Source organism: Bos taurus, chromosome 1 (assembly GCF_002263795.3).
Source record: "Bos taurus isolate L1 Dominette 01449 registration number 42190680 breed Hereford chromosome 1, ARS-UCD2.0, whole genome shotgun sequence".
NCBI classification, from domain to species: Eukaryota; Metazoa; Chordata; class Mammalia; order Artiodactyla; family Bovidae; genus Bos; species Bos taurus.
This window is the reverse complement of record NC_037328.1, coordinates 67,236,969-67,263,783: the sequence shown is the minus strand read 5'-3', so window position 1 is coordinate 67,263,783 and position 26,815 is coordinate 67,236,969. Positions and strand designations below refer to the sequence as shown.

The following is a 26,815-nucleotide window of genomic DNA, read 5'->3' as shown; positions in this document are numbered from 1 at the left end:
AAGTGGATGGAGCAAATCATAACTGATGTAGTGGAGCAGAACAGTTTACAAAGGGAGATATAGCAGAGAAGTAAGACGACTCCCCAGAAGGCCTCAGAAATTGGGCTGTTGGGTATTGCAGAATGTGAGGATGAGATATAAGTCTAAAAGGGGCCATGGTTGAAATTATCTAAATTGAGAAGCTGGAACCCAGATCTCCTGTCCCATCCCACACAGTAATCCCTTCCTCCATTTTACCCCTCCCCAAGAAAGGAACCCTGGAGAAGGAAAAGGCTACCCACTCCAGTATTCTGGCCTGGAGAATTCCATGGACTGTATAGTCATTGGGGTCGCAAAGAGTCGAACACGACTGAGCGACTTTCACTTCACTTCACTTCAAGAAAGGAAAACTAAGACTCTTTCTTTAAAGGCCCAACTAGTGAGTCTTCAAATCTGGAGACTCCAGGAAAGGGGAAATCTCACCACTGGGGTATGGGACTACAACAATATTTCTCCTTTTTCTATTTTTGTGCAGTTTATTTATCAAAGAAACCTGGTCATTTGTCCTATAGAGTTTCCCACAGTCTGGATTTTGCTGACTGTAGTCCAAGTGGTTCCTCTGTTCCCTGTACCATCTGTAGGTTGATTCTCAGATGTGAAGACTTTATTCAATTTAGATTCTGGCAAGATTACTTCAGAGATGTTAGCATGTATTTTTTTAGGAGGTGCATAGTATCTGATTTTCTCTGTATTTTTTTTTAATGTTAGCAGTCATTGATGATTTTTACCTAGATCTATTAATTCTTTAGGTTACAATGCATTAGCCAGACTACTTTTACAAGGAAAAACTTCTTATCTACTGTTTGATTACCTGATGAAACAGTTGTACAGAAAGACAAGGTAAATGTTTGATACTTTGTCTTTATTCACCAGTTTTCAAATAATGAACAGGCTTTGTAGCATCTGTCAATGATGATTAGTGAATTTTATATTTTATTACTGCTTTTACTACAGACTCATGGCTTTAAACATTGTGGATGTTTCAACCTATTGCAGTTGTCTCTCATGACTATCCCATCTTTTGCCAGTAAGGAGCCTCTTCAAGTTGACTCCTATGACACTATGACCCTGGTGGTTTTTTATTGCTTTCTATTGGTATGAAGTGATATTCTAGGCTCACCTTGTACATTTCCTGCCCTAGATCTGGAATTAGCTGTTTCTCCAAGACAACTTGATTCCTTTCAGTGGGAAATGGTTAGTGATTTATTTTTAAACATAAACAGCCAAAACTCACCAGACATTTGAGGAAGGCCTCTAAAGTCAAGGAGAAAGATAAAAACAAACAAGCAAACAGAATGAAGGAAGCTGTAAGAACAGGGATAATTCAAGACATACAAGAAAACACTTTTGAAATTAATTTTAAAAACTAGTTTTCTGGGATATAAAATTATTTTGTTTATAAAACAAACAAAAAATGAAAATTTAAAGAGTGGGCAAATAAAAATTGAATCGAAGGATTAGAAGATAAAGTGGAAGAAAAATCTCTCAGAAATTTAAACAACAACAAAAAACAAGAAATGAAAAGCAGGAGAGAAATAAAATAACAGAAAACTAGAGGATCAGTGCACAAGGAACAGTGGATTGGATTAATAAGCGTTACTAAAAAGAGAACAGAGGAAAAGATAAGGAAGACATTAAGGATGAAATACCATAAGAAAATTTGCCAAAACAGAGGATGAGTCTTCACATTGAAAGGGTTGACTGAGTTCCCAAGAGAGACCTGCACTAAGGCACATCAGTGTGAAATTCAGTATACTGTTATCAAAAAGATGATTTGAAAAGTTTCTAGCATTCTTTTCTAAAGGAAAAAAAGAAAAAGGTCACTACAAACGATGGGGACTGAGAATTACACCAGACTTCTCAATAGCAACACTGGAATCTAGAAGACAAAGGAGAAATAAATGTCTTTAAAATTCTGAGTGAAAATTATTTTCACCTTAGAATTCTATACCAAAACAAGTATGAAGATAGAATGAATCAGACATGCAAGAATTTTAAAAAATTGATCTACCATGTTCCTTTTCATAGGAAGGTACTGAAGATGTGTTCTACCAAAATAAGCCAATAATTCAAGAAAGAGAGAAACATGGGACTCAGCAAACAGGAGAGGAGAGGAGGTAAGTCCCAGGTTAACAGCCAAACAGGAGGACCAGTCCATCCTGGGGCAGGAGGAAGACAGTGGGAACTAATAGGTTCTCTGAACCATCTGTGTGTACAGTTAGCAAGTAATACTGAGAGAGAATGATGGACATTTGGGAAAATTCAGTGATAGGTACATTACAAAACAAGCCAATGAAGAAAATCGAGACAACTATTCAGCCCAGGAGAAACAAAAAGTTGGTCAAGAATGGAAACCTTGTCAGAACAGGCATATTTCATTGATTCTCAGAGGCGTATGTTTTCACATTTTACTGAGTCTGAAATCAGGCCATGGCTTTCTATCAAAGACATTTTACAGTCACCATTGGCAGACTGCAGTCTTGATGGAGTTGTCTCTAACTGTACAGGCATGAACTTGGTCATTATTCCTGGTGTGCTCATCCAGCAACAGCAAGCCACTGACATTTCAGTTCACAAACCATTTAAGGATCATATGAGGAGGGACTATGAGCCTTGGTTTGTCAGAAACCTTCTGTGGAGACCTGCTGATAAGATCAAGAAAGCACCAGCTCAACCTGTCAAGTGGGGGCAATAACTTGGAAGAAAATTCTGGAAACCAAAGAGAAATATTCTTGAAGAATTGCTGCATCATGGGCTTCCTGGGCAGTTCATAAAATGATGGTCTAAAACAAGCAAACAAAACAACAAAAAATGAGCACTGATGACGGAATAGAAAAGTAACTCAGAAGAGATGAACACTCTGAATTCAAAGAAGGTTTAAAAATACTTAATAAATTTTGCTTACATTTTTGTTTTTTGTATGCATAAAATTAATGTATGATTAAATGTATATCTAAGTAAAAATACTTCCAATAAGCTTACATTAAAAATTTAAGTAATAAAGGAATTTGCCAGCATGTTTTCCTTCTTAATGATTCATATTACAATCAATGGTGTCCTACATTCAGTCAAATCTAGGGTTCTAGTTGGTAGCAGTGAATAATTTTCACAACAATATAAATAATGGTGTTGATTTTAAAGCATTAGATAATATATTAAAATATTAAATAATTTATATTACCTAATTATAATAGGAGAACAGGGAGAGGAGAGGGGTGGGGGAGAATGGAGATGGGTAAGTGGAAAAAAAATATTCACCTCCATAACAGGAAGTCAGAAGATGAAGTCTGAGATTGATACATATTTCTGAGAAATTGGATTTTTAAAAACATGTATAGAAAAATCAGTTCAGTTCAGTTCAGTCGCTCAGTTGTGTCCAACTCCTTGTGACCCCATGGACTGCAGCACGCCAGGTCTCCCTGTCCATCACCAACTCCCGGAGTTTACCAAACTCATGTCCATTGAGTTGGTGATGCCATCCAACCATCTCACCCTCTGTTGACCCTTTCTCCTCCTGCCTTCAATCTTTCCCAGCATCAGGGTCTTTTCAAATGAGTCAGCTCTTCACATCAGGTGGCCAAAGTATTGGAGTTTCAGCTTCAACATCAATCCTTCCAATGAGTATTCAGGACTGATCTCTCCTTTAGAATGGACTGGTTGGATCTCCTTGCAGTCCAAGGGACTCTCAAGAGTCTTCTCCAACACCACAGTTCAAAAGCCTCAATTCTTTGACGCTTATCTTTCTTTATATAGAAAAATAAAAGTCTAAAATAATTGTCCTTGGGAAATGGGATTGGTGTGTGAGAGGAGTTGTTCCTGGAGTCTTTTAAATTATTTTTTCATACTATTTAACTTTTTCAACTCTGTGCATCATTACTTTGATAAAAATAATTTTTGAAATAAAATAAAAATAAATAAAATGACTCAAGCCAGTTCTGTGCTGTAATCATTATAAATATACACATTCTTTTCAGGCCATATGTTCTAACTTTTGGTTTGAGAAACCTACTCACAGTGAGAGGCTGCACAATGTAACAGAGAGAGCTTAGTTCCAGTTGTCTGGGTTTGCATCTTGGGTTTGTTGCTTACTAGCTTTGTGACCTTGGGAAAACTGTTCAGTCTTTCTGAGCTTCATTTGCCTCACCTGTACAATGAAGAGAGAGGTGTATCAAGTGTCTGTCCCAGTGCTCAGCTCCATGTGACTTTGTCTAACACCTTTTGATTGTACACACCTGTCCCCCATGAGTCCCCAACCCTCACAGTGGGATTCCCATCCCCTTAGAAATAAAGTTGGTCCTTTTGAAATGTCCCTGTGCTCAGGGACCCCATGAAGCCCCTTTGTCCACACTGTCCCCTGCAGCACAGTCCCACTGTCCAGACTTTTAGGCCTGGACATCTGCAGTGTATGTGGGTCTTTGCGCTTCTCTGCCCCTAGAGGCCCTGAGTTTGCTTATGTCCCTCTTTCCTCTCACATCAGGCTCAGTTTGGGAGCTGATGGGTGCTGAGTATGACAATGACTCCCTTGTTCCTGTCCAGGTGAAGCCCACGACTCTGTGTCCAGATGCCAGGGGTCATTTGCCTTTCTCCAAGGAAAGCCTGGGAGCAGAGGCCTGAGCTCCAGGCATGGCGTGGCAGAATAAGCCCAGCCTGGTCATCGATCTGATAGGGGCACAACCAAACTTGCCACCTAGCTCCCAAATCTGGGGTCGGCCAAAGTCAGCTCTCCGTCTGCCCAGGGGTGCTGGGGCTGCGACTTTGGACAGCAGAGAACAGCTCTGCCACTCTAGCTCCTGCCACCCCTGCCCCTCCCACATCCTAGGCCCTGGGAATTCAGTAGACAGTGACTGCAAGCCTAGAAGGCTTCTGCTAGAAATTAAAAGCAGGTGGTTTTTGTTTTTTGGTTTTTTTTCTTTTTGCTCGTTTGCATGGAGGAGCTGCTTGTTCAGGGCTCCCTCTCCCAGGACAGGTAGGCAGTTCATGTTTATACATGTGACCCAGAAATATGTAATGAACCACACTCCGGGGCTGACATTGCCTGGATGTGAAGGGTATCTTTCCTCCCCAGTTGCTCTTCAGTGGCTGGGAGGAGTTTCAGGAAGTACAGGCGGAGTAGATTCAGGGGAAGGAGGTCTCCTGGGTGGGGACAGCTCTGTCCTCATGCCAAGGGCACTTGAGAACACGAAATGTCCTCTGGGTCCCTGAATGGAAGCTGTGTCCCCCAAACATCATTCCACAATAGAGCATGAGCGATGCTACAGGGAAACAAGCTGCCTGCACAGAGGTGGGCGGAGGGTAGCAAGTGAAAAAGGGGAAGTGAGACAGTGGGATAAAGAGGGGAAAAGCATACTTAGCTTTTGAACCAGGAACGGAGGTTCCAGTCTCTGTCTCCCACATCCCAGCAGCAAGTCATAGAGGACTTTGCAGGGTTGCAGTGGGAAGGTGACATTGTTCTTCTGTAGCTAAGGTTGGCAGCCCTTCTGCTTCCCATTCATTTAAGGAACATCTAGTATATAACTGAGGCATGTTTCCTGTCTCCTACTCAGGGCCTGGGGTGGGACTGAGGGTCCTCTTTGGCTACTCGCATCTCCCCAGCTGACCTCGGGGAGGAAGGGCGGGGGAGGCCCCAGGCCAGAGCCACATGGGGATGATGGGGGATGAAGGGGTTGTTACTTCAGGCCTCCTCAACCCGAGCAGGTGTGGAGGGTGTTGGGCCAAGAGGATGTCTCTGGGTAAGGAGGTCTGGCAGCCCTGCTGGCCCGCAAGGATGCTGTGAGAGGAACCTTACCCTGCAGGCCATGGCTGGCCATCTCCCAGCTCTCTGTCTCCTCCAGCCCGGCCACTGCCTGCCCTGGCTGCGAGTGACACAGCTGTGTGATGTCTGTGTGCTCCTCCCACAGGCCACAGAGTGGGCCTCCAACGAGGACACGCGCCGCTCCTGCCAAAGCAAAGGGAAGACTGAGGTAGGTGGCCTTGGTAGGCAGGGGCCTGGCTTGGAGCTGGCAGGAGGCCCATGGTGGCAGGGACAGAGGGTCACTGTGTGGGCACGAGGCCACCTGCACGGGAGACCCAGCCTGAATGAGCCAGGGGCTCCTGGTGTAGTCAAGAAGGCAGCCTGAGCATCTGAGTGGGCGGTGAGACAGAGAGCTGGCCTGGGAGGGAGGGGTGGGGGAGGGGGACAGTCACAGATGCTCCCTCCACTTTGGAGTGGGGTGCATCGGGGGCAGAGCAATGCTCTCGAATATTTGTGGCACAGTGGAGTGAGGGAAAGACACCTAGCTCTGCCGTGGAGAGCTTGTCCCTCTATTGCTTCCCCTTTCTTGCTTCAGGAGGAGTGTCAGAACTACGTGCGAGTCCTGATTGTCACTGGCCGGAAAGTGTTCATGTGTGGGACCAATGCCTTTTCCCCAGTGTGCTCCAGCAGACAGGTGGGGGCTGCGTGGGGTCGGGCAGACAGAGGGGGACACCAAGAGGTTCTCTCACTCAGGCACACAGCCTCAGATGGAGCTTCCAGTTCAGCACATAAACCAAAACAAAAAGGATGCCCAATTAGATTTGAATTTCAGATTAAAAACAGACAGTATTTTAGTATAAATATGTCCCATGCAAGATTTAGGATATACTTACGCTAAAAAACTATTCATTGTTCATCAAAATTCAACCTCACCTTGGAGGGTCCTAACTCTGGGAACAGCCTCTGCCCTCCATGGTAACTGCTCCCTCAGAGGGACTGTGGGGGGCGATGAGAAGGAGGTGGAGGGAAGGAGAGGTCCAGAGAGACCAGGGACCCAGGAGAAAGCAAATTCCAGGGAAAGAACAGGCAGCCCCAAGGTCTCAGGAAAATAGCCCCATCTCCCCATTGTCCCAGGTGGGGAACCTCAGCCGGACGGTGGAGAAGATCAATGGTGTGGCCCGCTGCCCCTATGACCCACGCCACAACTCCACTGCCGTCATCTCCTCTCAGGGGGAGCTCTATGCTGCCACAGTCATCGACTTCTCAGGTCGGGACCCTGCTATCTATCGCAGCCTGGGCAGCCGGCCACCACTTCGCACTGCCCAGTATAACTCCAAGTGGCTTAATGGTAAGGAGACCCAGCCCTAGGGCTCCCCTGGTTCTAACCCAGCCAGCCCACCCTTAGTTTCCTTTTTGCCCAACCAAAGTGGGCAGACACTTGCGCAAGGACCACAGCAAATCAGAGATGGACTCTGGATGAAATCATGGATGTCCTGAGGACCCAGAGCAGATGGAGGGCAGACTGTGAGGGGAGAGAGAGTTAGGAATTGATGAAGAGGAAAGGTTACAGGAAAGAAGAGATTGAGGGATGGTATTAGGAGTTTCTTGCCCTTTGGAGTTGAATCCCTGATTCTCCACTGATGAGCTGTGTGACCTTGAGCAAATGCTTGACTTCTCTGTGCCACAGTGGTCTCATCTATAATATGGGGACAATCATAGTATGTACCTCATAGCTTGTTAAGAGGATCCAATGGGCTAATCCATATAAAGTACTTACAGCAGTGTCTGGAGCACGGTGAGTGCTCAGTCATGCATGTTAACTATCATTGTAACTGCACTTTGTGTTGGGGGTGGGAACAGGGTTAGCGCCCCCAGGTCACCAAGCTGGCGGGGGGGTGTAGGATGCCCATCTAAGGAAGTGGAAGTGGTCGAGTGCTCCCAGCTCTGTCTTCTTCCTCGTGGCCTGACCCACCTCTTGTTCCTCTTCTGTCCCCAGAGCCAAACTTTGTTGCAGCCTATGATATCGGGCTGTTTGCATACTTCTTCCTGCGGGAGAACGCAGTGGAGCACGACTGTGGACGCACCGTGTACTCTCGGGTGGCCCGCGTGTGCAAGAACGATGTGGGGGGCCGCTTCCTGCTGGAGGACACTTGGACCACGTTCATGAAGGCCCGGCTCAACTGCTCCCGCCCGGGTGAGGTCCCCTTCTACTACAACGAGCTGCAGAGCGCCTTCCATCTGCCCGAGCAGGACCTCATCTACGGGGTCTTCACCACCAACGTGTGAGTCCTTGCCTTCCCCCCATACCCTCCCCTGGATGTCAGGGACGGGCTCTGACCTGCCTTCACAGCCTGGTGGCCTTGGGCAAGTCCCTGTCTTCGTTTCTCTTTCTGTAAAATGAGGATGGCCGTGCCTTCTGCCCTGGGTCCTTTGAGGATTTTGTGGCTCACTGCCTTTAGGGAGGTGAGCACTTGTTCTGGGTCGCTGTGACAGGCAGGCCTAGGCCAGATGTGAGGAAAATAAAAGGAGCTGGATTGTGACTCCATGAAAGAAGAACTTGCTGGGGATGAAAGTGCAGCAGGCTGCCTTTGATGAGGGGGTGACAGCCCTGGGAGGGTCCTCCAGCTGCCCACAGGAGACGCTCAGAGAGGACTCTACCCTTCCAACTTCAGAACTCCATGATCCCACTAAATCTAACCAGCAGAGTCTTGTCACAATCCTGACTGCCCAGGAAAACACAGGCTGGGAATTAGAAGGGTAACCCCCCACTGAGATCATGAGTCTGTCCTCCACTGCCTCCTTCTGTGTATAGGCTGATCCATTCAGGTGACTTTTGTACAGAGAATGCTGAATGGGCAGCAAAGACTGAGAAACGAATTTGCTGTCCAGCATGCTGAGGAGAGTTCCCAGTAAGGACATCAGAAACAGAGAGTGGTGTTTGGTACCTAGGGCCCAGCTAGCAGCACTGGATGAGAGCCAGATTAGCCACAGAATGGATGGTTTAGGGGATGGACAGGGGGAGGGGAAAGCAGGGAAGCTGGAGCAGAGAAGCCTTCCAAGCTAAGGGACAGACATGCAACACAGCCATGTGGTATGAGCTTGGAGCTGACAGCTGGGACTTAGTGACCAGTCCACTGTCAGCAGTAGAAGGTAGGCAGCTGTGAGCAAAGGGCAGGAGTCACTGGAAAGGCATCAAGGGAAAATAGCAATGTTAGTATAAACTGCAAATTGTTTATGTATTGTGTGCCTTCTCCGTGGCCCGGGTTCTTGTCAAGTGGAGGTGAGGGTGGGAGACATGCCAGTGAGCAAGAGCAGGCCTGACTCTGCCCATAAGGATCTTGCATTCTCGAGAGGGTCATTATTAAATGCCCGGTTTGAACTGCAAGAAAATCTCCAGAGGAAAACGGCAACGTGCAGAGAAGCTATGATCACTATGGAGGGGTGATGATCAGGGAAGGCTTCCTGTAGGAAGTGATATCTACAGGGTGACTGGGAAATAACTAAAGGACAGGAGCATTCCAGCCTGAGGGAACAATATGCACAAAGTTTTGAGGTGGGAAAAAAATGTTTGAGGAACTGAGAGGAGACCTGTGTGGCAGGAACCTGGTGGGTGAGGAGGAGAAAGACACGAGAGTTGGCTGAAGGGCAGGCATGGGCGGATTATAGACGGGAGGGCCTTGTAGACTTCTTTAAGGGTTTTGATCTTTATCCTAAGGGTAAGGAGAAGTTGCTGGAGGGTTTGAAGCAGGACAAGGGCTAGCTCAGATGTGCATTTGGCAAGTCACTCCAGTTGCCGCGTGCAGGATGGATTAGAGGAAACTGGACACGCTGCAGGGACAGTATGGTGTCCTGGCAGAGAGTGGGGGCTGCGACCAGGCAGAGGGGGAGTGAAAGGCACATATTTGGGAGAGGGGCTAAGTGCAGAGAACAGCCTGGTAACATTTGGTGTACTGGTATCCTCTCTCCAAACTGTCCACATCAGACTCAGAGAAACATTTGTTTCCATGACTGAAAGGGATCTGAGAGGTCACCTGGCTGCAGGTGTTGAGCTGCAGCATAGAACACTGGTTTGGTAACCAGGTTGTTGTTTTTATTTTCTTAATAAAATAATAAAACAGAATTGACAGAAAAAAATATCAGAGTATAATGTATTTAGTAAGGTGATACATTGTTTCGTGAAAATGCATTGCGAATGTGTGTGTCTAATAGTATGTGTGTGTCATACTGAGTTATCATATAAAATGTATTTCTTACGGTGGACCATGAACTAAAATGTTCGAAAACCATTGACTTTATTTGCCCTCCCACTGAATAAAGGAAGGGGATGAGAAGCGCAGAAGGATCCACCAGTTTTTCTCATCCATGGGTCCTTTTTTCCTAGAGGGTTTCCAGAGGGTAAGGACCACGTCTCCTCCTTCTGTGAGAGCCCCGTGATACAGAAGGCCCCAGACTCATCATAGGTGTTTAGTAAGCCCTGGAGCTGTGCCACACTGACTTGACAGCTGGAGGTTGGATTTAGGGGAGGGTGCCGAGGCCTCCAGAGAAGGCAGCATCCCGCCATCTCCTGCCTTTCAGAAACAGCATCGCTGCGTCTGCTGTCTGCGCCTTCAATCTCAGTGCCATCTCCCAGGCTTTCAATGGCCCGTTTCGCTACCAGGAGAACCCCAGGGCTGCCTGGCTCCCCATCGCCAACCCCATCCCCAATTTCCAGGTACCGCTTCTTCTCTCCTTCCCCTCCCATCACATACCACCCTCCCCCAGACTATCAGCCACAAGCTGATGCCCAACTACTTAGTGTAACCGCCAAATGTGTCCCTGCTGGTCTATGCCCATCTGTGGGGTCTGCAGGGGTTCCCTAAGAGGGTGGTAACCTCAAGACTGTGGAGCGAGAAAGGAAGAGTGGATGGGATGCAGAGCAAGGGGGCCTGGTCTGAGCCATCTCTAAATGTGACCCCTCACCTCCTGAGAGGGAGGGAGGTCGGAACTCAACCCTCCTCAGTATAGGGGGCCAGGGGTGGGGGGCACACTCACAAGCTGTCTGGCCAGGAGTTTGCTCTCAGTCTACCCAGCATGGGTAGTGATGCCCAGAAGGTCTCTGAGTCAGAGCCTAGACATGGTGGTATGAGCATCCCCAGTGTGTGATGGAGAAGCAGGAAGAGCCACAGGACAAAGAAAAATACAGATGGTTGACTTTCATATCCATCCAACTTCCTGCCCAGGACACAGAATGGAGCAGGGAAAGACCTCAGGCTTTTCAGTCATAGAGTCCTGACCCAGATCTAGCCCTCTCTATGTGTGACCTTGGGCAAGTCACTCAACCTCCTTGAGTCTTTACCCTGATCTGGCACATTGGGATAATATCACCAACCTCATAGACACATTGGAGGATTGACATGCACCTGACCAGGGTCCGTAGAATGATATGCACCTGACGTGCTCAGTAAATGACAGTTGCCTTCCAGCTTTGGTTTAGAAGGCGTAAGAACCTTGAGATGAGAGGGACAGGGAGAGGGAAGGCGGGGCTTGGCCCAATGTGGGGGAGGGGCACCGACAGCGACAGCATGAAATAACAGGACACTTGTTATCCACACTCATATGATCAGCTTTTGGATAATCAAGCCCCTTTTTCATCTCCCTACCCTCTCCACCCCTGGTAGGTCTCTCCTCCCCCATTTTCTCAGCTTCACTGTCCCTTAGTTCCCAAAGATGAGGTATCTTCCTGGAAGAGGGTGCAGGACCCTTAGCGGGGATGTTGGGGGTGGGGAGCAGGGGTTGGAGAATCAAGGACGGGGTAGTGAGGAAGAAGGAGGGGACCCGGGATCACGGCAGCCCGGCAGCTGGGCACGCGTGACCCGGCTCCCTGCCGCAGTGCGGCACCCTGCCGGAGGTGGGCCCCAATGAGAACCTGACGGAGCGCAGCCTGCAGGACGCACAGCGCCTGTTCCTGATGAGCGAGGCTGTGCAGCCGGTGACACCGGAGCCTTGCGTCACCCAAGACAGCGTGCGCTTCTCACATCTCGTGGTGGACCTTGTGCAGGCCAAGGATACGCTCTACCACGTGCTCTACATCGGCACCGGTGAGGCCGCCCCGCCCCGCCTGTGCCCCGGGTGGGAGGGGGTGGAGGGGTGGGGAACTGGGCTGCGAGGTTCCGGGGCCACCCTGAGGTTCAAGGCCACCCTGATCTGGCCTCTCCAGAGTCGGGCACCATCCTGAAGGCACTGTCCACGACGAGCCGCAGCCTCCGCGCTTGCTACCTGGAGGAGCTGCACGTGCTGCCCCCCGGGCGCCGGGAGCCACTGCGCAGCCTGCGCATCGTGCACAGCGCCCGCGCGCTCTTCGTGGGGTTGAGCGACGGTGTGCTGCGCGTCCCGCTGGAGAGGTGCGCCGCCTACCGCAGCCAGGGGTGAGTGGGCACCGCGCCACGGCCGGCGGGCTGGCGGGCCGGATTCCCAGCGCCGATCTCTGTCGATCTCACTGGGAAGTGGAGATCCAACAGATGGAGCTTCGGAGTCAAGGTACCCCTGGGGTGGCATCCTGACGCAGTCACGGATGGTGTGCCTTTGGACAAGTCACTTCTCGGAGCCCTGGCTTCCTCCTCATAAATCTCTGCAGGGTTTTGGTGAAGGCTGGTTGGGATAATCTGCGCAAACCACTTATCACTCTCCCTAGGGGGAGGATGTGTTGAGCACAAGGTGGTGGCTGTTGTTATCCCTGTTGTCAAGCCCATAGTGAAGGCCTGGCGGCCATCTCCATCCGATTTATTCTCAGTCCCTTCAGTTCAGAGAGGGGGCTTTATCTTTGAAACCACAGTGCTTACTACCCAGATGTGAGGGCAGATGGGAGGCTATGCTTCCCAAGCTTGCCCTTCTAACTTCCCCACTTAGAAGAGGCAGAGAGATCTGGCGTGGGTAGGGTGGAGGTAAGGAGCCAAGTGGAGATCCGACATCCCAGCTGCTTCTGCCATCAGTTCTCCAAACTTTAGCTTCTAGTGGATCCACAAATTTGACAACAATGACGCTGGCATTTAAGGGGAAACAAAACCTGTCCCAAAGCCAAATGCAGATGTATCTCAGACTCCTAACCACTGGAGGCTACCCTGAGCCGCTCCCCACCCCCATTATGGAGATAATAAAAAATTGCCTGCAGCTGGTATAGCCAAGGCCCCGTGGGCTCCTGTGGCCTTTGCAACACAGGGACCTCCTGGCTGTGCCCATCTGTTCTCAAGATTTGGGAGACAAATGGCATGCCTGCTGCCAACGGTTGTTTTCCAGTCCCGGCGGAGGGTGCTAGGAACTGAGGATGGGCCTGGGGGGCTGGGGAGGAGGCTGGAAGGTCATGGGTTGACAGGGGGTGGGGCTGGGGGTGGGCTGGGAGTGGAAGGCAGTGGGAAAACACCCAAACTTCCCTCAGTCCTAATGCAGGGTTCCATCAGCAAAGCACCAAATGTGCTAAGCCCTCCCATGCTCAGAGTTTTTTGCGGGCTGTCGGCGTGAGAAGAGGGAGGCCAGATGAAACAGGCCTGGAACACTCTCGTTTCTTTTAGGGCTCTGGTTGGTGAGAGAAGCCTTGACATTAATCTGACTGACGTGTGGGCAGAGACTGGGGTATAATGCAAGGGGCTTGAGTGGTGGAATTGGATACACCTGGGGCTCCACTGAAGCGTCAGCTATACCAGCTGTATGATCTTGAGCAAGTTACTGAACCTTTTGAACTTTGGCTTTCTCAGTGGGAAAATAGGGGGAAATTGTGATGAAGCAATTTAATTTTCCACTCTAGTATTCTTGCCTGGAGACTCCCATGTAAAGAGGAGTCTGACAAGATACAGTCCATTGGGTCGCAAGGATTTAGACATGACTGAAGCAACTAACACACACTGAGATACCAGGGGATAGGACTTGAATGCATGAATTCGGGGAGATACATTTTAGGCCATAACAGCTGAACAGATAATCTTCAGACATACAGTTTTCCCACCTCTGCTGCTAAGTCGCTTCAGTCATGTCTGACTCTGTGCGACCCCCATAGACGGCAGCCCACCAGGCTCCCCCATCCCTGGGATTCTCCAGGCAAGAACACTGGAGTGGGTTGCCATTTCCTTCTCCAATGCATGAAAGTGAAAAGTGAAAGGGAAGTCGCTCAGTCGTGTCCGACTCTTTGTGACCACATGGACTGTATGTAGCCTACCAGGCTCCTCCATCCATGGGATTTTCCAGGCAAGAATACTGGAGTGGATTGCCATTTCCTTCTCCAGGGGATCTTCCCAACCCAGGGATCGAACCTGGGTCTCCCACATTGCGGGCAGACACTTTACCATCTGAGCCACCAGGGAAGTGACTTAACACGCATGCTATTTAATTTCGGCAAACAAACTGTAAGGATTGGGAATAATGCTCATGAAGTGCCTAGTCCAGCAAGTGAGTTATCGTTGGTAACTAATCATCGTTGGTCCTAGTTCCTTTTTTTTATCTCTGCGAATGCATTTAGGGGCCATCAGCCTCCTGGGCTCTCTGGAGTCTCAGGATCTGTGACATTGAATATAGACAGCACTGCTTGGCAATGAATCATGGTGTTTCCCTCATATCTTGTCTTCTTTAACTCTTGTGTCATTATTAAACTTTTCACATGTATCCTGTTCTTTAAGAGGATGTAAATCCTCGAAGGTAAACCCAGTGTCCCAGTATTTTCTATACTCCACCAGGAGGGCCACACCCAGCCCCAGGCGCAAAGTGGCCTTCCACACATGACTGATCCTGAAGTTGATTGATTGTTTGGCCTTGAGAGGAGGTTGGTGCAGGAGAGGAGTGGGACTGGAAAGTGGATTGAGGCCAGCTAAGAATGCCAAGGGAGGATTTTGACTTGAATTCTGTGACTGGGGGCACTGAAGTGGTCTTTGAGCAGGGGAATAGAGTGATGGGCAGTGTGAATAGGTGTTTTACAAAGATCAAGCAGACAGTGGCGAGTAGCATTGTCGCAGGGCAGATGGTTGGCCAGTGTGAGCTGCTGTGGCTCTGGGCCAGATATGATGTAATGGGGGCTGCAGTGGAATGAAAGGAAGGATGATGCCAGTTGTTTCCCCATGCACGTGGTGCTGCAGACAGGGGACAGGGAGGTTCACGGAGCATGGCCGGGTGGAACAGAAAGATAGACAGAGGTCAATTTGGAATCTAATACTTTTGGTTTCCTGAGTTTGGGATAAGAGGCCTTGATGTGTACAGTAGAAACCCTACTGTATACTGTAGGTGGATCTAAAATGTGAGGTCTCATTAATGAGAAGTTAACAGAATGAACAGAGGAAGCCCGTGCCGCCAGCAGGCTGTGCGCTCCGGGAGTCTGGGAGCCACCTGCCCATCACACTATATCAGAATGTGTGCTGTAGCGAGGCAGTTTGTCACAGGCTTCTACTGTGTTCCACTATAGACATTTCTTTCCTTTTTCCTCATTTCTTCCAAAGCTGGCAAGAAGCTGAGGACAGGTAAGCAGAGGCCCCTTCATGCCCCCTCCTCTGTCCAGAATCCAGAGGCTTGTCTCTAGACCCCTCCTTTCACTCAGGCAAACTTCAGCCCCATAGGGCATGACCAGGACACTGAGCTGACCACAGAGAGACCAGGGCTCACAGGAGAAGGAGCAGAGGGAATGAATGCTGACTAGCTCTACAAAGCAGTGTTTTATGCCTGAAGAACCGCCCCCTTCCTCCTTCATGCCGCCTTGGAATGAGGGGCCTGTCTTGCCAGCTTATCCCAACCTCCCTCCCTGGCAGAGGGTCTGGGCTCCCTCCACTGCCATTTTAAGTAATGACCACTTGCTCCCAAGCTCCACTGTGGACAGCTCCCTTTGTGAAACTATGGCTACACGGTGTTGGAATCGGCCTCCTTGTAAATTCCACCATCCATCTTTGTCCCGCTTCTGAGCCCATGGAATGAACCTGTTCCCTTTTGTAATGACTGCCTGAGACACTGCAGTAAAAAAGACATGGTGATATATTATTAGTCTGATGGCTAACTTTATGAAAGAAACTCTTTTTTTTTTTTTTTTTAATGAAAGAAACTCTTAACTGCCACCCATTCCTGCCATCAGAGACACACTGTAACTCTCTTCTGCTTGGAGCTTTAATTTTCTTAAGGACATTCTCTGCTCTGGAAGCTTTGAAGTGGCCTTTGGTCAAAAACAGCAAATGTGGACAAGCAAAGAGCTCAGGCACTGGTGCCAGGGGAGTCTCGCAGGTCCCCTCGGGCAACCTGGGCCAGGGCAGCGCAGGTGTGTCCGTGGAGAATCTGCTCTCCTCTTTCTTCTCTGGGACGACTGAGTGCGGGAGAGGCTGAGGGTGAGGGATCCTGGCTGAGGGGCTATGGCCAGCATCTACTCTGTGTGTTTCTTTGCTCTTTATCCTGTCATGGATTAGAAGAAATACAGGATACCTCATCTCTTGACTTGGGAACCCTGACAAAAGTGGCCCTGGAACAGCAATTCTAAAGGCTATTATTCATTATAATCACCTGAGGAGTATTTCAAAGACGCCAGTGCCTGGGCTTACTCCAGTCCTGAAGGCCCAGAAATAGGAGGGTTTTTGTTTTGTTTGCCTAAGCTGTTTTTAAAAATCCCCAGGAGATTCTAATTTGTACTCAAGACTGGGAACAACTGTTCTAGAACTGGTTAGGCCCTAGATGAGAGAAGTAGCATGAGGCAAACTGCATTCCTCCAGAATCTTCTGTTTTTACCTTGTATAAATCAATTCAAATTTTCTACTCTTATCCATTCTCTCTTCTAGCATACAGTTGTTTTTGATGGGTAGAATCATATGTATTATTATTAATCACTAGTCATGGCTAGTTCTCTTTTTATTATTTAATCTGTACTGCTTGTGGAGTACCATGTCAGTGCTTCTTGAGTTTGATACCCATTTCTGAGAGCTAAGGCAAATACACTCAGGAATGGGCTTTACTGAGTTCTGATTGACTGAGTCTGCTCACAGAAAATTTGGCCCAAATGTCAGCAGGTAAGCAGAACCTCAAAAGCACCGGTTGCTGGGACTACTTTTGCACATGTATTGTATTTAGTCCCATGACATCTAGTTTGACTCATTTGCTGGTGAAACACCCCCAGGCCAAACCACTGATCCTGAATGAAAACATGAGCACCTGTACATTGTATAATTCACACAAATTGTCCTTGAGAGAACAAAGTGGAAACACAGCAACAGATGAGCATTCTGGATTTCCAGGTGGGCCATGGTGTGCTTACTGGCAATCAGCGAGGCTGTCACTCACTGAAACCCCAGGCATTGTCTCACTTATATGAGGTCATAAGTTGCTGGAGCAAGAGACAGCACTGTCTTTGATCTCCTCTGGCAAGGAGGGGAGCCCCACCCTCTTCTTTATAAGGTCTTCATATAACTTCTTTTCTCTCTGGAGCCTGATATGGCTTACTGAACTCACCGAAAATAAAGAACTCCCCTGACAGGTGATGTTCCCTGAAGCTTCAAGAGAAAAGGAAGATTCTATCCTAGACTCACGAAAAGGGGCAGCCCCTTGACTCCTTTGTGTATCCCTTCAGTGCTAGGCAGCCTTGGCCCCTTTGGCCAATGGAAAATCCCTCTGCAGACTCAACTCATGGCGTGGGCTCCCCTACCCTCTTTGTCATGCAGCACCTCCTTCACCCCAAAGCCTCTTCTGCTTTCTAACCTCCAATTTCTGCTCCACTCGCAGTGCGCTCCTAGATTGTCCGCAGCAGGCCCACTGCTGTGGAGCAGCCAGGCCTTGTCAGAGGGAGTGGAAGTTGGGGAATGAAAGGCAGAAGGGACCCAGGGTATCCCCTGAGATTGGCGGTGGGCTCTCTGGGTGTTGGAGGGAACTTCCTTCAGGGTTCAGAAGGTGAGATTGTGTTGACTTAACAATGGATAGCACATCCTGATTCCCTAATTCCCATACTCTTTCCCCGCCTCCTTGAAGTCTTATTGGTAGAGATACATTTTGTTGTTGTTGTTAAAAACTATAGAGGGAAAAAAAAAAAAACTATAGAGGATACAATGACTAAGTCAGAAGGAGAAAGGAAAGAGAGGAGCCTAGGATATGAGAAGTGGGGGCTTTGAAGCGTTCATCGGTGTGTGAACCGTTCCTCTCCTGGCTTACCGCAGATCGACCAGATTGGCCTGCCTGGGAAGAGGAACCTGGGATGTGACCCCTGCCCCATCCCAGTTTGAGCTTATTCTTATGATGTTAATGCACTGGACACTGGGCCCTGCCACTGAGCAGCACAAGCATGTGGATGTCCAGGTGACCCTGGATTGTGTCCCCTGCTTCTATGCTTTAAGGCATGCGCCCATGTTTACAGTCAGATACAGCCTCCAGCTGGGACACAGAAGCGTAAGGGGAAGAGTGTGGTGGTAGTGGTGGTAGGGGGTGCCTAGATTCTAACCCCAGCTCGGTCATGTAAAATTTGTGTGATCTTTGGGAAATACCTCTTCCCTTCTCTGTGATTGTTTCTTCCTTTGTTTAACAGAAAGGTTGTATTATGGATGCCCACGATTCCCAACCTGGCTCCCACTAGAATCATCCACAAGCTTTTAAACCCCCTAGCACCCACCCAGAGATTTTTTGTCTGGGATGGGCCCAGGTATCAGTACTTTTCAAAAAGCTCCTTTAGTGATTCTGATGTGCAGCCAGGGTTGAGAACCACTGATTCAGATCATCTGTAAGGTCCTTTCCATCACTATAATCATAGCGTCTGGCAGGGAGGTACTGCCTCTTTGGGTTTCTGCTCACCACATCTTCGCCTGTGGCCCTAGATGTGCAGTGTGGAACCCCTGACTCAGGCAAGTACTCAGACTCAGTAGTTTCTTGGTTAAGTGTGCGGGCTCTGGAGGGTAAGAGTGTGAGTCCAGGGTTAGCTCTGGTTTTCCTCCATATAACATGGGGATAATAACAGTACCTTCCTCACTGAGTTGTTGCATTGAGTTAATTCACACTTGTAAAGTGCTTAAAATGATGCCTGGCACACAGTAAGTAGTCAAGGAACTTAGTTACTATTGTGGAAGACATCTGGATGAGAGGGGTGTCCAGAGAGGAGTGTCCAGGCATATTCTTGGGATGCAGATGAGGGTGGGAGTCCAGTGGGCTTGAGGCTCCTGACCTCTGTCTGGCAGGGCCTGCCTGGGGGCACGGGACCCGTACTGCGGCTGGGATGGAAAGCAGCAACGTTGCAGCACTCTCGAGGACAGCTCCAACATGAGCCTCTGGACCCAGAACATCACAGCATGTCCTGTGAGCACCCTTTTGTAGCCCCTACCAGGGACCTCTTCCCCCGAATTCAGGCTAACTGTCCACCAGTGTCCCCACAGGCCTTGTGTCTTCTCTGCCCCTGCCTTGGGTGACAGGGTCCTGCTCTCGATGTGTGTCCACAGGTGCGAAATGTGACTCGGGATGGGGGCTTCGGCCCATGGTCACCATGGCAACCATGTGAGCACTTGGATGGGGACAACTCAGGCTCTTGCTTGTGTCGGTCCCGAGCCTGTGACTCCCCTCGACCCCGCTGTGGGGGCCTCGACTGCCTGGGGCCAGCCGTTCACATTGCCAACTGCTCCAGGTATGTGAGGATAGAGGGCATGCCCTCGGTGGCCTTGGAATGGAGTAAGGGGAATAGAGCAAATGGGGCATCATCCCAGCCAGGTGTTTGGACTAAGGGACAGGAAATACTTCAGGGCTGTGTAGGAGACTGGACAGGTGGCTGAGGTCTGAGGCAGGAAACGAGCACTGGGAGAGTTTCCAGGCCAGTGGGAGAGAAGTGTCTGCCTGGTGGTGCTTTGCAGACAAAGAGGAAGTCTGGATAGGCATGGGAGTCACTCCCAGATGATCTATAGCCTCAATAAGCCTTGCAGTCCCCAACTGGAAGGACAGCATGGGATGGCAGTAGCCACCTGATCACTCTGAGATTCTCTAAATGGGGGTTACGGTGCCCTCCTTGAAGGTTGTCGGGCGTGTTAAATGAGACTCTCTCCCTATGTAGAGAGAGAGAGAGAGAGCTGCCTACTACCTACTACACTGCCTACTACCTGGGGACTCCCTAAAGTGGTTAAAATAAATAATCCAAAATTCCAGACACTCTTAAAATAATTTTATATCCATTTATTAACTTAACCATCACAACACCCTCACGGAGTAGGATACAATCAGTATCCTTACTTTAAAGGTAAGAGTATGATGAAACACAGAAGATTTCGATAAATCGCCCAGCCTTAAAAAGCCAGTTAGTTGTAGAACCAAAATTTGTAAGGTCTGCCAGCCAACAAGGCTGAAACAAAGGGTACAGATGGGAAGGGACATCTTCTCTAGGGAAGATGTCCTTTGTCCCTGGCAAGTAGAGGCCATGTCCTATCGCTGTGCTCTAAGCACGAGTACAGCCTGGTGTATAGCAGAAGGCTTTCAATCTATGTTCGAGTGAACAAATGAAGGCAGGAGTACGTCATTCCTGAGATGGTTTGGCTAGGAGCTATTGTATTTCCCGTGAATGGCATTTCCTGACAACAATACAAAACCCATCTATGCAGATGTTATTAGATCGGAGAGGCTATAGGACTCAGAGGGTCATTGTCTCTGTCCCCTCTGGCCCCACCAGGAACGGGGCATGGACACCGTGGTCGTCTTGGGCCCTGTGCAGCACCTCCTGTGGGATCGGATTCCAGGTCCGCCAGCGAAGCTGCAGCAACCCCGCGCCACGCCACGGGGGCCGCATCTGCGTGGGCAAGAGCCGGGAGGAGCGGTGAGTTAGGGTGTGGCTGGAGGTTTCCGCGACAAGCCAAGCCCGAGGTCCCCGACTTCCCGGGGCCCCCCAGAAGGTGGTCTGGATTCTCTGGGTGATCCAATGGACCCTCGTTTTCCCAATTTTCCCCAAGTCTCACAATCCCAGTGACCTCTCATACGAAATGGTGGAGTAATGACTCCTCCCGTTCTGCTCCTCAGGTTCTGTAACGAAAACACGCCTTGCCCGGTGCCCATCTTCTGGGCATCCTGGGGCTCCTGGAGCAAGTGCAGCAGCAACTGTGGGGGCGGCGTGCAGTCGCGCCGCCGGACCTGTGAGAACGGCAACTCCTGCCCGGGCTGCGGCGTGGTGAGGGTCCGGCCGAGGCCGGGGCGGGCGCGGGATGCTTGGACCCGCAGCCCAGGGTAGGGCAGACGGGGCGGGGTCGGAGTGCAAGGGCAGGCCAGGGTCTGCATGGCTGTGAAACAGCACTGGATCTCACCCCGAAGGAGTTCAAGACATGCAATCCCGAGGCCTGCCCCGAAGTGCGGCGCAACACGCCGTGGACGCCGTGGCTGCCGGTGAACGTGACCCAGGGCGGGGCGCGGCAGGAGCAGCGCTTCCGCTTCACTTGCCGCGCGCCGCTGCCCGACCCCCACGGGCTGCAGTTTGGCCGAAGGAGGATGGAAACCCGAACCTGCCCGGCGGACGGCTCAGGAGCCTGCGACACTGACGGTACAGCCCCAGGGCGATGGGGGCGGGGAAGGGGCGGGGTGGCGTGAGAGCTGGGGGACGCGTGGGCGGGGAAGGGTTGCGGTTTGGGAGAAGGCTTAGGTGGCGCTAGTGGTAAAGCACCTGCCTGCCAAATGCAGGAGACGTAAGAGATGCTGGTTCGATCCCTGGATTGGGAAGATTCCCTGGAGGAGGGCATGGCAGCCTACTCCAGTATTCTTGCCTGGAGAGTCCCATGGACAGCTTGATGGGCTACAGTCCATGAGGTCGAAAAAGAGTCGGACACGACTGAAGCGACTTAACATTTTGGCTAAAGCTCAGCCCCCTCTATTCCTCCAGCCCTGGTGGAGGATCTCCTGCGCAGCGGGGGCGCCTCCCCGCTCATGGTGAGCGGGGGCTGGGCCGCCTGGGGCCCATGGTCCTCCTGCTCCCGGGACTGTGAGCTGGGTTTCCGCTTCCGGAAGAGAACATGCACGAACCCCGAGCCCCGCAACGGGGGCCTGCCCTGCGTGGGTGATGCCGCCGAGTATCAGGACTGCAACCCGCACGCTTGTCCAGGTAACCCTCTACCAAGGAATCTTGCCCAGGGAACCCCTCCCCCAGGGAACTCCCAGGCCTACCCGGGCCTCAGCTCAAGCGTGGAGACCACTCCTCCCCGCCCACTCTGCACACGGGGCCCCAGAGCAATTTCTTTGGCCCTGAAAATGGACAGAGCAGCGACTCCCAGGGACCAGACATTTCCTCACCCGCTGTGCTGCTGTTTTCTCTTTCCTAATGGGTTAGCCAGAGAAGGTGCTTAATTTGACATGGAGTTGGTTTTGGGGGTCTTCTCTGCAGCCTGCATTTGCCCTGCCTCCTCTGAGGGAAGGGGCACTCCCTCACAGTGGGCTGTAGGTAGCCCGGGCAGAGTGACCTGGGATGGGGAAAAGACTGTCTTGGGCCCTGCCTGCACCCGCGGCCCCTCTTCACACACCCCATGCCTTGCAGTGCGGGGTGCCTGGTCTTGCTGGACCGCTTGGTCCCCGTGCTCTGCCTCCTGCGGTGGCGGCCACTACCAACGCACCCGTTCCTGTACCAGCCCCGCGCCTTCCCCCGGCGAGGACATTTGTCTCGGGCTGCACACGGAGGAGGCGCTGTGTGCCACACAGGCCTGCCCAGGTACTGAGTACGTCTGGCAGGATCTGGGGAGCAACTGTGGAGCCTGCCCATCCCCACTATGAGATCTGAGGAGTTAACTTCATCCCAACCCACAACCCACAGAAGGCTGGTCGCCGTGGTCTGAGTGGAGTGCATGCACTGAGGATGGAGTGCAAAGCCGCGACAGGCACTGTGAGGAGCTGGTCCCTGGGCCCAGCGCTTGTGCTGGAAACAGCAGCCAGAGCCGGCCCTGCCCTTACAGCGAGATTCCCGGTGAGTCTTCTAGCCAGCACCTTCACACCCACCCTCTCTGCTCTGAGTCCCCAACTTCCTTCCCCTTCTGAACTATTCTGGGGGGTGCAGGATGAAACGCCAGAGTGGGACGTTCGCACACTTCGGGCCTTTGTCCCTTCTCATCTAGTGGATGGGCCAACCCTTCTTAGAGGTGAGGTTCGGGGGGAGACAAAGGGGAGTGAAAGTCGCCAGTCCCAGTCCCACAGGTTACTGCTGACCCAGGGGTCCTGCGAGAGAGACATACCGAGCCCTAAGAGGGACCCATCCCCTCCCCTCCCTGCCTCTGACACCCACTCTGCTTGTCTTCGTGCAGTGATCCTGCCTGCCTCCAGTGTGGATGAGGCCACCAGCTGTGGAGGTAAAAGGAACCTGCCCCAGCTCACAACGCGGCATTTCTACCCACCTCCACCCCTACAAGGAGGAGGCCCACCTACTCCAAAATCTGGAGTCTACTTCTCACTCTGGACACGCAGACCTTGTTGAGGTCCTGCACTGCTTTAGACCATATGTAGGGGAGTCCAGGCAGTTCCGCCCTTGTCCCCCAACTAAGAAGTGGTTGTCTAGTCTGTATTCAAGAGGAGTCACGCAACTCCACACCACTGGCTGCCTCCTCTGACCCAAGCCACAGGTGGTCCTGTGAGACAGGTCCCTGGTGACAGGCCACTCAGCTTCCTTGTTTCTGATAGCTCTGGCCTCAAAGCCCTTTATGTCTCAGAGCCTCCTCTCGGGAGGCAGTTGGTGGGGGGTCTTCACAGTGGCCCTTCCCTTACTTCTGGCCTCTTGCTCTCCCAGGGTTCAGTCTCATCCACCTGGTGGCCACGGGTATCTCCTGCTTCCTGGGCTCTGGGCTGCTGACCTTGGCGGTGTACCTGTCCTGCCAGCATTGCCAGCACCAGTCCCAGGAGTCCACGCTCGTCCATCCCGCCACCCCCAACCACCTGCACTACAAGGGTGGGGGCACCCCCAAGAATGAGAAGTACACGCCCATGGAATTCAAGGTGGGAGCCCTCCTGTAGAAGCAGGGGCTGGGTGAAGGGTACAGGGGTCCTGGCCCTAAGCTGGGCATCACTGGGATGAGCTCTCAGAGGGGGCAGTGGTATTGTGAACAGAACACTGTGTCAATAGCCAGAATGTTCTCTCATCGATGGGCTCCTGACTTCCTTGCCCTGGCCTATTCCCTTGCCCCATCTCTCCTTTTCACCCTTTCTCTCTGGTTCCTTCCTTCTCCCACAGACCCTGAACAAGAATAACCTGATCCCTGATGACAGAGCCAACTTCTACCCGTTGCAGCAGACCAACGTGTACACGACCACCTACTACCCAAGCCCACTGAACAAACACAGCTTCCGGCCTGAGGCCTCACCTGGACAACGGTGCTTCCCCAACAGCTGATATCACTGTCCTGGGGACTTGGGCTCCTTGCCTTCCAAAGGCACAGAGCAGGTGGAGATGGGACGGTGGAGCCAGTTTGGTGTTCTCCCTCTGCAGTAGGCCAGGAACTTGCTGCCTTGCCTTGCGAGGGTCCCATCCGGCTTCAGAGAGCTCTGGCTGGCAGTGACCATGGGGGAGAGGGCTGGCTTCAGGCTGGCATGTGGCTGCGGTTCTGGCTCAGCCCAGGTCTCTCATGGCCTGCTTGCAACCCACCATCATGCTGATCTCCTCTGCCATGTCTGGGCTGTGGACCTGCTAGGCATGTGAGGGAATTGGAGAGTGAGACATCAGGAAGGCTCTTAGGTTTGGGTTGGAAATGATGGCCTGTGTGGCTCTCATGGGCTGAGTCTGCCCCTCTCTGGCTGGCCCCAGGAAGGGCCTGGGCCACATCCCGATTATCTTGGAAAGAAACTAATCTAATGGCCCTAATAGTTCTGGATTCTCTGCCCAGGGCTGGGCCATTGTGGTGCTGCCCCAGTGTGACATGGGGACCAAGGCTGGCCCAGGTTGTCCACTTTCTCCTAGCAGTCTGAACATGGCCCAGGGACGTCCCTCCGGTCAGAGGCAGTGGGGACTGGGGGCTGGAGGCTGATCTTTGCTGAAAAGTCCTTTAATCTGGGCTGGCACATCCCTCAGCCTTTCCTTCAGAGTGCACGAATGGTAGCCCAGGGGCAAGGGAGGCACGAGTCCAGCCCTGGTGCTGCTCTGGAGACTGCCTTCCAGTTGCTGCTCGATGTAGCTGTTGGCTGAGACCTGCTTGGGAGTCTGTGCTGGCCCCTCATCTGTTCAGGAACACACACACACGTACACACACAATCACAATCTGCTACAGCAACAAAAAGATGTTAGGCTGTGGCATGATTAATTAAAGATGATACCCAGTCTCCAAATGTAACGTTGGCTTCGTGCATATGTTTGTGGGCTCTTCTTGGCATGGTCTGATCAATTAGGGCAATGCACTGGGGTGACAGATGGTCTTCTCACGGTGGGGCAGATGACCCAGGTAGAGTTTGACTTTAATAGAGGATAACTTGCCATTTGTGAATAAATCTCCACACACATGTTGCCCTAAACCCTTGTTGGAAAAGAGGTTACAGATAAACAAATTCGCAAGTAGGGACACAAAGAAAACTCAAGGCAGTACAACAGGAAATTTCTGCCTGTTCCTTAGCAGCGCTATCGGGCTCCACAGTGGAAATATCTGAGTCCAGCAGGGGAGTATTAATGAGGGGTATTTTATGAGGTATTTACACTGCTGAGTTTAATCAAAATTGACTGAGACATGAGTAAGCCTGTGAGGTGGGGGAAGCCTGCTGTAGTTTTTGCTGGATTAAATCAAAATAGCCTCAAAGTCTCAGCCCAGGAAATCAGTGCTTCCATTTTGGATGAGACTGATGGACATGTTAAATTTAGAGAGCAATTTCCTGGCTTAATTGGCTGGATCAATTCTTACAGGATTCTCAGCAAAGTCTACTTGTAGGTTAGGCTGTAAAGTGTGAGATCCTGGGGATAGATGAGGCAGAGAATCTTGGGGAGGAGAGGAGGAGGAAGGAAAGAGCATTCCGGGCCCGTTTGTCTTGGAGACCTTTGTGCTCACCGGGACAAGGGCAACAGCAGTGGCTTCAGGCTGAGGTGGAGCCCAGTCAGAGCTCAGGGGACATACGAGGATTTCTGGGGATCCCCAAATCCCTTGAATTGGGGATTCCTCACTGGGTTCCTGCTCACCCTGTGAATGCAGAGCTTGTAGGGGTCTGTGCTAGATCTTGGGGTTTTGGATTCCCTTGGACCTCATAGGGACAGGGAAGTTCAAGAGTGTTCCAGGGCCCAGGGTGCCTGCTTCACAGGGGTCACTCACATGTGCCTGGTACTGTTCAAGTCTGGAGGAAGTAGTCATGGAGAATTCCTGTGGCATGCCCAGCCACTGTGACTGGAATGGCAACAGTGGGAGGTAAACCCATGTGTGTCATGGCAAATACACGCCACACACGCATGCACACACACACACACACACATGCACACATTGTGAATTCTTTGTTCGTAAAACCTGTTGTGTTTTTGGAGGCATGACCATTCATAACTCTGGAAAGGATCCACACTGCATGCAATTAGCTTGCAAGGATGGCACAGGCTACTTCATAGCCTGGCCCAGAACTGAGGAAACCAGAAATGTGCTCCCTGATAAGGAGGGTGTGATGCTCTCTGGCAGGTGCTTGAGGCCACATGGATGGCTGCATGGTGTCAGGGAGCTAAAGTGTGAAAGAAAAAGGGGCTTCACTGGCTCAGCTGGCCCAGCAAGAACCTCCAGCAAGAGGGAGGAAGATGCCAGGTTGGGTGCTCCAAGCCTTCTTGGGCCTCTTGTCTCAAAATAACTCTGTGTGTGTGTGTGCATTTTCTTCTTATTAAAGTAATATACTTTCACTGTGGAAAATTTAAAGAATTCAGGAAACCAAAAAGTACAATTAACAGTTATGTTGAAAAACAAAGCAGAGACTTGGGGAATGTAAATAAATGGTGGTATCTCAACATCACTCCAAAAACATAGAGAACAAAAAACAAAAGCTCTGTCACTATTTTCAATAAAACTAGGATGTATCTGTAATCCCAAATCATAATACATGAAGACAGAAAGCAGATGAAGGAATAGCAGTCATCTAGTAGAGTGGATGTGGGTCAAACCTGAGCACTCAATTTCAGAAGGAATCAGAAGTTGGAAGAATAAA

The 26,815-nt window shown here is 50.7% G+C and overlaps 1 protein-coding gene across 2 annotated transcripts in view; it reads left to right on the top strand.

Moving 5' to 3' along the window:
* SEMA5B (semaphorin 5B) overlaps nt 1-24,990 on the top strand; it is a 124,853-nt gene extending 99,863 nt beyond the window's left edge. For both annotated transcript variants that reach the window (XM_002684809.6, XM_010801202.4), the window contains 18 exons: nt 5,937-5,999; nt 6,366-6,464; nt 6,905-7,118; nt 7,767-8,052; nt 10,346-10,481; nt 11,640-11,847; nt 11,967-12,174; nt 18,910-19,027; nt 19,168-19,349; nt 20,379-20,522; nt 20,723-20,870; nt 21,011-21,236; nt 21,573-21,791; nt 22,221-22,391; nt 22,494-22,643; nt 22,978-23,022; nt 23,457-23,662; nt 23,898-24,990. In XM_002684809.6, coding sequence (XP_002684855.2) covers nt 5,937-5,999; nt 6,366-6,464; nt 6,905-7,118; nt 7,767-8,052; nt 10,346-10,481; nt 11,640-11,847; nt 11,967-12,174; nt 18,910-19,027; nt 19,168-19,349; nt 20,379-20,522; nt 20,723-20,870; nt 21,011-21,236; nt 21,573-21,791; nt 22,221-22,391; nt 22,494-22,643; nt 22,978-23,022; nt 23,457-23,662; nt 23,898-24,056 — 2,982 coding nt within the window. In that variant the 3' untranslated portion in view covers nt 24,057-24,990. The remainder of the gene's footprint in view (nt 1-5,936; nt 6,000-6,365; nt 6,465-6,904; nt 7,119-7,766; nt 8,053-10,345; nt 10,482-11,639; nt 11,848-11,966; nt 12,175-18,909; nt 19,028-19,167; nt 19,350-20,378; nt 20,523-20,722; nt 20,871-21,010; nt 21,237-21,572; nt 21,792-22,220; nt 22,392-22,493; nt 22,644-22,977; nt 23,023-23,456; nt 23,663-23,897) is intronic.
* The last annotated feature ends 1,825 nt before the right edge of the window (nt 24,991-26,815 follow it).